The 10,592-nt window shown below is 38.5% G+C and overlaps 1 protein-coding gene across 3 annotated transcripts in view; it reads left to right on the forward strand.

The window, feature by feature from the left end:
• The window catches only part of LOC116699920 (phosphoribosyl pyrophosphate synthase-associated protein 1), a 14,341-nt gene that overhangs the window by 3,410 nt on the left and 339 nt on the right, over positions 1-10,592 (forward strand). For 2 of the 3 annotated variants that reach the window (XM_032532676.1, XM_032532677.1), the window contains exons 3-11: positions 559-625; positions 1,852-2,024; positions 3,147-3,262; positions 3,422-3,477; positions 3,738-3,883; positions 5,182-5,232; positions 7,491-7,561; positions 8,047-8,193; positions 10,376-10,559. In XM_032532676.1, coding sequence (XP_032388567.1) covers positions 559-625; positions 1,852-2,024; positions 3,147-3,262; positions 3,422-3,477; positions 3,738-3,883; positions 5,182-5,232; positions 7,491-7,561; positions 8,047-8,193; positions 10,376-10,534 — 986 coding nt within the window. In that variant the 3' untranslated portion in view covers positions 10,535-10,559. Of the gene's footprint in view, positions 1-558; positions 626-1,851; positions 2,025-3,146; positions 3,263-3,421; positions 3,478-3,737; positions 3,884-5,181; positions 5,233-7,490; positions 7,562-8,046; positions 8,194-10,375; positions 10,587-10,592 lie in introns of those variants that run through there. The other variant, XM_032532685.1, reaches the window with a different exon arrangement.

Here is a 10,592-nt window from a genome sequence, read left to right on the forward strand (position 1 = left end):
CTAGATACATGGGCTACAATACGGTTCAGGGACAATACATTTTACTATGGAACGTTTCAGTCCAATTCAATGTTGAATTGATTTGGTACAATTGGATGAGATAACATTCAATCTGATGGATACAGTCAATATTTGTTTAATGTAAACACATTCATTTCCCATTATAAATGAAATAAGCCAATTCTATAAAAGAAACATTGCCTCCCTTCAAATAAATATATATTTTGTAAAAGGGACCAGGTAATAGTAAAGCTAGGAAATGCTAATATTATAACTTCAACTAGCCACATATAATCAAATAATTAACTCATCAGCTCCATGCAGCCTCCTTGTTACTCTAATCTTAGAGACAGTAACAGTAAGGATTTTTACACCTGGAATGAAAACCTTATTGTTCTTCAGAGCAAATGCTGAACAGAAAGCTAGCGTACCGTGAGGAGATATTTGCTAAATTTAACAAAACATTTATTGGATTAGAATCGCATACTCCACCTTTTAATGAGCTATGGTTTAGTGTTGTCTCACTTAACTTTGTACCTGTTTGTGTTATGTTTTCAGAGACTAGAGTGGACGTTAAAGAGTCTGTCCGTGGACAAGACATCTTTATCATTCAGACCATTCCCAGGTGAGACAAATGGATGCTCATGATGCCTTAATCACCTACAGTATATTATTAACAAAGGATGATCACTGTGATGTGATGACACCTCAGAGAATTGTCATTAGGGCTGGGCAATATATTAATGTTGTATATTGATATTGTGATATGAGACTAGATGTCGTCTTAGATTTTGGATATATCGTAATATATAATATTTCTGAACTTACCAGGCTGTTCTAGCTGTTCTATTATTTACCTTTACCTCTAAGTCATTAAATCATTTCTTCACATTTTGTTAAAGCACCAATGGTCAACCACACAATATTGTGGAAGTATCAACATTGAGGTATTTGTTGAGGAATTTCGTGATATTTGATTTTCTCAATATATTAATGTAATGTTTGATTCACTCTCATCAATCTTTTTTCCAGCAACAGCAGACAGCTGTTCAGCAAAAAGCTCTAAAAAAACCGACTATCTACCTGCCTGGCTAAAAATTTACTATCACAATACTAGCTATAGTATATACACTGTACTGTATATGTAGCTATAGTTTATCTTTGCAGCAAGTAAAACAGGAAGAACAACGATAACTGTGGCCAAATCACTTTTGCCAGTTTACTCCTCTGTTTGTCCTTGTTAATCTGTTTTTTGCTATGATAAAGAGGAATGCTCTGAAAGATAACTAGAGCTCACAGGAGGGGACATCATATTGTTGGATCTCTTGTTTGAATAAGCTGCCAAGGCCAAAATGGCTAGAAACAGTACAGAACAACACAATATGCTATTATACCAACAGCTCTTCATCTTTCTGAAGTAGTCAAACTGTCCTAGTCATCAAAATAACAGTAATTATGGAGGTCTAGCTCACCACCACAGTACCAAGTTTTAGTTTCTAGCCAGAAAGCACGTTGATTTAAAAAATGTTCAACTTGATCAATGATCACAACAGTCAGAAACATTTGGCTTAGGGCTTAGAGGAAATGCTGTTTGAGGTGGAGTCTAATAACAGGGCATTCTTACCAGACAGTGTTTACTTTATTTACAGTTGTTTATGGGATAATGATCTTGTTAATAATCATTAAACTATTGAGTTGTCAATCCCCATCAGCTCATCAACATATCCTCCTGTACCTGTTTGGATCGTCTTTATGGTCGACTATAGGCTCAGACTGTTTCAATACCAGTACTGTTTATCCAGGTTGTGATGTCTGATGTAAACTCTTATTATTGAATGCGTTGTTTCTCAGAGATGTCAACACGGCCATCATGGAGCTGCTGGTTATGGCCTATGCCCTGAAGACGTCCTGTGCCAAGAACATCATTGGAGTCCTTCCCTATTTTCCTTACAGCAAGCAGTGCAAGATGAGGAAGAGAGGATCCATTGTCTGCAAGCTGCTAGCATCCATGTTAGCTAAAGCAGGTATGGACTGGGTGTTGTAATTTTCGTATGTCTTTTTTTTTTTTTATTATAAAGGCGGACACAAAACAGACTAATATACAAGCTTCCTTTACTGTTAAGAAGTGTTGGCCATTTTTTTGATTTTATCTATTCTGATTTTAATTTTTCTTTTTGAGTTGAGTCGAAACAAGTCACATGCTTATTTCACAAATAAGAAGAAAGTTTGTTTGTGCATTTTATATTTGGAAATGATGATTGGATTTTAAACCAAATCTTCCAACGATTCCAATAAAGAAAAGATTCCATTGGAATCGTAATTTTTAAAAACAATACCAAGTGTGAACCGGTTGTCGTTGCCCAATCCTACTGTTAAGGCAGGCTCACATATTATGACGTGATGTTTGTCTAGGTCAGTTGTTGTTGACAGTTGTCAAATAGAATTGTATAGTTGTAATATGTGAAGATTCAAGGCAGACTGCCATCCATGTTGGTTTTGGAGCAAGAACATGCAAAAGAAAGTTCTCGCAGGATTTGCAGGGGCTTGTAACACGAGAACTCCAGTTGTTAGTTGTTCAGAGTTTTGTCTAGCGTAGTCACTCCGACTTAAGACTTATACTATAGACTAAAATATATGTGCAAGCTGGTAGGAACAATCTTTGTGTGCTTTGTCCAGTCCTTGTAAGTTCCAACTAGTCTTCAGGTTTGTCCCAAGCTTTAGCTGCACATAGAATAGAATGCCTTTTATTGTCATTATACACATGTACAACGAGATTAAAAGCAACTTCTTTCCAATGCCAACATTTCTGAAAATAAAAATAGCAATGTGGAATAAAAAAAAGTAGTGCCAAAAGTTCTCAGTTGCGATATACATACTGTATAAAAAAGACAAAACATGGCAGAGATACTTAGAGTTGTGTGCTAATTAGACAGTGTGCAAGTCACGTTGCATAGATTGTGTTAGGCAGAGGACGAGATACGTATTCATTTGCACTTGTTACCTCATTACTTATAACCTGTTATTTTGAATACCATGTCAAATTGTACTTTTTTGCCAGGGAGCTCTGTAATTTTGTGCTTTAAACCACTGCATGAATGTGTTCTGAAGCCATACCAACTCATGTATGTATATATTTGGTGTTGCAGGGCTAACTCACATCATTACCATGGACCTCCACCAGAAAGAAATCCAAGGCTTCTTCAGCTTCCCTGTTGACAACCTGAGAGCTTCGCCTTTTCTCATCCAGTACATCCAGGATGAGGTGAGGCTGTGTTACACTAGACACAAGCACAGCAATGATGATGTCTACTGTACATAAATGGATACATTTTGGAACTAGTATATAGTTAAACAACATTTATTCTTATGTAAGATCTCAGTTTTATACTTTATCAATTAAAAGAATGTTTCTCCTTCCCAGATCCCAGACTACAGGAATGCCGTGATTGTTGCAAAGTCCCCTTCAGCTGCCAAGAGGTAACAAGAAAGCCTGGGTCTTTTAAGTCCTCTAGTTGCATTCTCTGTTTAAAACAAGTGCACCACTTATCTCACTGTCACAGTGGAAAGTTTCTTTCTTTAGCGTCACATTATGCATGCGCTTTTGTCTTTTCATTATACCACTTTATCTTTGTAGGTATGTTTAAACTTCTGCTCTTTTGTGCCTGCTTATTTGTTTGTATGTGTTGTGTTTGTCAGTTTCTTTGACTCTTGTTTGTCTATGTGTCCGTCTGTCTCAGAGCTCAGTCCTACGCTGAGAGGCTGCGACTCGGGCTGGCAGTAATGCACGGGGAGGCCCATCATTCAGAGTTGGACATGGCTGATGGAAGACACTCTCCCCCCTTGTCCCGCACCACCACAGGACACACCGGCCTGGAGCTGCCATGTAAGACACACAACACAGCTACATGCCTGCTCACAAGTATCATCATATTCTGTTACCTTTTTGACACTCAGTTACATATATTAATTATGGCATTACAGGAAACAAATCAGTTTTATGACTGACAGATTCTGTATTACTAGTTGAATGTAAACAAAGTTGCTTCAATGTTGACTCCACAAATTCTTTTAAGCCTGCTCCTCATGATCATGTGACCTTTGCTTCACTAAAACACCAAGAAAGTGCCTTGGATGTTTGTTTCAGCACCTCCAGCCAAGAGAGCTCCTCAGTTGAACAACAGTGGCAGTAACCTCACAGGAAGAATTTCCGATTGCTTTTCATTTATTGTTACCAATAGACAAATGATGAATGCCTGGTCAGAATTGTTTTCTGGTCAATCACACAAACCGTTTTTTTTTTGTTTATTTATAACACGGTTCATGCGTAAAAGCCATCTCCTCATCTATATATTTTTCTATATCATGGTGACTGTTAACTTAACAGCAGGGATTTTAATAATCATTAATGTATTTAAAATGATGGAGTGTTTTCTTTGCCAACAGAAAACTCACTTTTGATACAACTTGTGTAATGTCAAGGCTTCTTAGCATTTATTAACTTGTCTTGGCCGAATGAAGAGCAAACGTGCTGGCAGGTTCAGCTCTTTTGTTGGGTGACATGGATAACTGAACTTCCAGAAGGGAGATTAGAGGGCTTGAGTTTGGAGCTTTGTGCAGCATGTTTCAGGTCAGGCCTGCCCCCAGTGACTGACATTGCACCCTTTTTTGAATTTGCCACCCCCCCTCTTTCTCCCTCCTTGACTTTGAAATGGCTGTCTCTTCTACAGCAGTAGCTGAATCACACTCATTACTGCAGTGTCTCTCTCTCTTTTTCTCTCTCTCTCTCTCTCTCTTTCTCTCCTCTTTCTTCTTTCTTTCTCTCCTCCTCTTCTCTCTCTCTCTCTCTCCTCTCTCTCTCTCTCTCTCTCTCTCTCTCTCCTCTCTCCTCTCTCTCTCTCTCCTCTCTCTCTCTCTCTCTCCTCTCTCCTCTCTCCTCCTCTCTCCTCTCTCTCTCCTCTCTCTCCTCGCTCTCTCCCACTACTGCCTTCACAGATGCATTGATTACGTGAAACATCAATGCATGGTACAAAAAGCCTTCTTACCCCTAAACACAGCTGCACTGGGATTCCTCTATGAAAATGATGGAGGAGTTTGTTTTGGATGTCGCTGATGTGCTCTGTCATTTTTTTTTTCCTGTTTGTTGTCTAATTGTGCATTCATACGTTCTCTTCCTGTCTTTAGCCAATGAAGGCGGCAGACATCTTTCCTTATTCCCTGGGGTGGAGCTCCCAAGTATGATCATAATGCTTGAATCCATTTGTGCTTCCTTTTGATGCCTCCCTGCATGAAACAACTGAATGAGTTACTGAGGGCTTCCACTTCATTTCACAACATTCAAAAATCAAAGGATCCAAATAATGGGTGTTGATCGTATCTCTGTTCCATCTAAGAAAGAAAAAACTACCTTGCCAACAATAACAAACTCCCATAAACCTTTGTGTGAGAAAGTGTAGGCAGTGATGATGGTTGGGCAGCAAAACTTGATTTGATGAATTCATTATTTTTCACTTACCTATAGACCTATATATGGCTACCTGTCTGACCTAATGTCAGCTGGGATAGGCTGCATCCCCAAAACCCAAAGGATAATCAGTGGGTTCATATAATCAGTGGGCGGACCAATTGAGTTATTTATAATAATTACACTGCTGACTCTATTGATGATAATGGTGACAGCACAATCACGCTAGCCTCATCTTTAAATTACAAATTGCAATTTATGACACCAATTAGTGCAGAAAAATACGAGCTGCTGCCCCACACCATGCAGAATCTAAATACTGTAAACAAGTATGTCAGCATTACACTGCACTGTAAGTTCAGATCTACAGCATGCATGTCTCACACCAGTGCAGCAAAACAACCTACTTTATTTTTTGCTTCTTCCTTAAGCTAAATCCAAACTGCCTTTTATTATTGATGTTATCTCGATTGATTCAAGGTATTTCAAACACTGACCCTAGCAGCTTCAGTTTTAAAGGAAATTAGGCTTAGTACTTCATTTTTTAACTAATCTATTCAACAACAGAAATGCAAGGGGTATGTTTAGATTATTTTTTATTGAACTTGTCATGCAAGTTTCCATCTGGGTCGAACAGGGCTGTTTGCAAAGAAATTCAAATACATGAAGAAATGAATGACTTGGAACATGCCTGTCCCTGGGTTGCGCAGCCTAATACAAGTATGTGGGCAGACTTGTCTCTTAAAGCTAAGCAGCTGTTTTGTGATGTTTGTTCTGTGACTTTTTATGCTTCCATATTGGCAAGGTAAAATACCTAAATACTTTACATAGCTGTATTAGCTGGATCAAGTGGCAATGATAATTGTTGGAAGGCCTCAGTCTTTTATCCTCAGTTGAAATTAATTTCATTAGTTTCTTGTGAAATGTTATATTTATACTGTGTGTGTGGGTGTCTATCTATCTATCTATCTATCTATCTATCTATCTATCTATCTATCTATCTATATTTCTATCCTAAACACACATTTGAGACATGAAATGGTATGCAATTGAATAGAATAATAAATAATTTAGGTTATGCAATTACATATAACTGGGCACACTATTGATTACGAACTGGAGATTATAGTTAATTAATTGATAACATGAACAATCCTGCCAAGTGATAATACCTATGCCTGACATTCATGATATGTTTGAAGTTCTGCTCATGTCTTCCATTTTTTGAATCTTTTTGCTTGAAAGGTTTTGAGTTCAGAAACTGCTTAATTGTTCTTTTGTTTCAATTTTAGTTTCTTGGCTTCCTTTTTAACCCTGAAATCTGTAACCACTAAATATGTTTTCAGTGTTTGCACAGATGCCTTGTGATGGATTTGGGAACTGACCTTAAAACATGTTTTGCTGTTTGGAAGATGCTTTATGGCATGGTTGGGACCTCAGTGTGGGGGGTCCTACAAGTCAGGTTTGAGACCTGGATCGATTATTAACCTTTTAATTATTAAATACCTTTTAAGAACTTTAGACATTTTGAATATGTCAGAGTTGAGTGACTTCCATTTGGGGGCTATACTTGAGCTCCAAGATAACTTGTAATTTGTTAAAAAATAGTGTTTGATTAGATTCCAACTAATGATCGATCCTCGTCCGTGGTTCCTAAAAAAAGCTTTTCTCTACACCCACTTGTCCATCTACCGCTATACCAAAAGCGTCCAAATGTTATTGCACCATGTAAACCCATTTTAAGTCTTGATTTGGATTTAGCATACATTTCTCCTACAGATAACTGTTTAAAATGGCCTGACGTTATTGAACTGGTGCTGTGGTAGCTGGAAGCTTTCTGGCGTAGAGCTTTTCTTGCATGATGTTAAAAACCAAATCCCTTCTCCCCAATTTTCCCTTAACATTCTCTCACTTCAAGAATTTGATTCATTTTTATTTCTAGTGTCAAATCATAACAAACGTTATCTAAGGACTCTGTACAGAGTAGGTCTAGACAACACTCCAACATTCTTTCATCTGTGTCTTTCAGTGATGATGGCGAAAGAGAAGCCACCCATCACTGTTGTTGGAGATGTAGGAGGCAGAATCGCCATAATTGTTGTAAGACTTCAAACTTTTATGTGATTTGCTTAAAACAATTTAGGAATCATTCTCACAAAAAAATGCAGTCTGGAAAATTGCTTTAATGTTTGGGTAATCCTATGTCATACGGTTTTAATTATTAATCCTTAAATTAACTCAATGGGGGGTTAATTTGTGTGACAGATTATTTTCCATTTGGCATTTGTTAGTTGTTATACAGATCTTGTGGGCTTCAGTGAGTTCATTGCTTCTGCTTAATTTCTTATACAATGGAGATTACCACAAGATATCACAGCATTGCCAAGTACTTTATTTCTGTAGATTTTTGTGATTCATGTTAGTCATGCCACTTTCCAAAACACCTTCTCAGAAATGTCAGATTTTTATTATTTTTACCGTGACATGTTAACCCATCCTAAATGACAACATTCAGTTTTCCAGTAATCCAAATATATGTATCCTTTTTCCTTGTGTGATACCTAACCATGTTGCCATTTTCTCAGGACGATATTATAGATGATGTGGAGGACTTTGTTGCAGCAGCAGAAATCCTGAAGGAGAGAGGGGCCTACAAGATCTACATCATGGCTACACACGGCCTGCTGTCTGCAGATGCGCCAAGACTAATAGAGGAGTCTGCTATCAATGAGGTAAAATCTATATATGGCTCTTGTGACTGATGTTAAAGGTCCAATATTTAATATATTTACTGTATTAAATCCAAAAATGGGCCTTATGCATCATCAGATACAAAGGAAACATGGTAAATTGAATTGTAAATTCTGACAACAATGCTAATGCCAGTATTTTCTCCTTTTGTAATTTCTGTTCCGTGATGGAATTTCTGTTTGTGTTTTGGCCTGTGTGTTCTTATCAACTGCCCAAAGTGCGACCAGGCCGGGTTGCCAGATATACCTGTAAAAATGTAAACCTAGCGTGCTACAGCTGTAACATTAGTACAGCCATGAAAGCAGCACACAAACAAACCGATTAACAGAGATAGTTTATACCCGACCTAAAAAGTTGTGTGACCAGAGAAGTAACAAACCCTGGGTAAATATTGGAGGTGTATTTAAAAGATGAAGACAGCTTAGGGCCCAAGACGCCGAATTGGCTAATTTCTTCCTGAACATGTAGTTTTAGCTTGTCACAGTGTGAAGCATTAGCTTCAGGCTAATTTATCACGGCTCCAAGGGACAGGCATTTTATGTCATTTCAACATTTGTGTACTCTCATTGAATTATATAGCTAGATAGATAGCTAGTATAGTACCCAAGTTGGTTACTCGCAAAAACAAATTAAGACACAGCCAGTAAAGTGATCCCAACTGGTCCTGGCTAACGCCGCCATGCTAACCCTGCTAACTGCTAATTACCGAAGGACCGGGCAAGCGGGCATGGCTGTTTAACGTGTAGCCTGTTCCGCGGCCGTAGCCATCAATGGTGAGTTATTTTAAGCCAAGAGAGAGGGGGCTGTAAATCAGGAAGAGAGGACTGTGAGTTGTGTGTTTAGCGATTGTTGCCGTAATTCTAAGCCAATAAAGTGTGTTCAGTTGGGTGGAGAGGACAGCAAGGTAGTGTTATTTTTACCGGTTCTTACCGTGAGTCTAAGCCGAGGAAGTGTGTCTGTCTGCCGGGTGGAGAGGACGGCGAGGTTGTTGGTTCCTACAGTAAGTCTATGCCGAAAAAGTGTCTCTGTCAGTTGGGTACAGGCTTTTATGACTGTCAATACAGCCAGCATCAATTGTTAGCTACGCCGCTGTGCTGTGAAGTAATGTCTGGCTACGTGAGACAAGCTAGCAACATTGTTGTGGATGCTGCGGTCTCAGCCTGGCATCCAACGTGAACTTTGAGTCTAAGTAGGATGGGGTGGGTGGAGACAACTATCCCCAGGATTTAGAATTGGTACTCTAGTAAGTATTTTAAACACTAGCTGTCAGTATTACATATTACACCTTTAACATTCAAAGGTGCATTAAAAATGCACGTCAGATATGGGAAAATTAGGACAATGTTGACCGTTTTAACTACATTCAGTAAACTGATCTAATTCATTCATTGAGCAAAAATAGATATCAGCAGAAGCGTTGATGTAATCCTATCCTTTCATTTCAGCACATACATCATTTTGCATTCCTCCTAAAAAAAAAAAAAAAACAAGAAAACTTAGATTCTCACTCCTGCATATACCTTTCACTAAACTGCTTGTATTGATTTATCTTTCTCAAGCAAAGAATTGTGGGCTTTTCCATCCATATTTATTTATGCTCAATCTGTAAAACTTTATGCATGTCATTCATAGTTCATCTGGTGCTTTGACTAATGTTTCAGGGAGGTATTAAGCCAGAGAAAGAAAACATTACTCAAAACACAAACCTAATGACAGCCTTGAACCTTAACAGCGCACTATCCTGTTTACTTATGCCTTGACCTTTGTCTGTGTTGATTTTATAGGACTTTCCCCCCCTAAATTCAGCCTCTCGCTCACTGTATAGTTAAAATGTGTAACTTTGAAGAAGGCCTGTGAATTCTGGGGAATCCTATGTCATGAGAGTGAGGTCTTGACATTAAATAAATATATAACCTTGTTGAGGTTTGATTATATGCAGAACAATGTGATAATATAATTTCCATGGGACATTTGTATTGCATTGATTATTCCCAGGTTACGTACCACCTAGAGCAGACCATTCTAATGCTCATGTTTAGAGTTGGACAGTTTAGGAGAAGCCCCATAGTGCTACCTAGACTCAGAGCAGCAAAGTCCCTGTATACTAGAGTCATAGAAACAAGCTGAAACAAATGCTCTAAGGCTGTTGTGTTGTACCTCCAGGTGGTGGTGACCAACACTGTACCTCATGAGATGCAGAAATTGCAGTGTCCAAAAATCAAAACTGTGGATGTCAGTATGATCCTGGCTGAGGCCATCCGGCGCATCCACAACGGAGAGTCCATGGCCTATCTGTTTCGTGACATCGCTTTGGATGACTGAGGCAACACACACTTGCATTTACATTTACACACACACACACACACACACACACACACAC

This window comes from Etheostoma spectabile, chromosome 2 (assembly GCF_008692095.1).
Source record: "Etheostoma spectabile isolate EspeVRDwgs_2016 chromosome 2, UIUC_Espe_1.0, whole genome shotgun sequence".
NCBI lineage: Eukaryota > Metazoa > Chordata > Actinopteri > Perciformes > Percidae > Etheostoma > Etheostoma spectabile.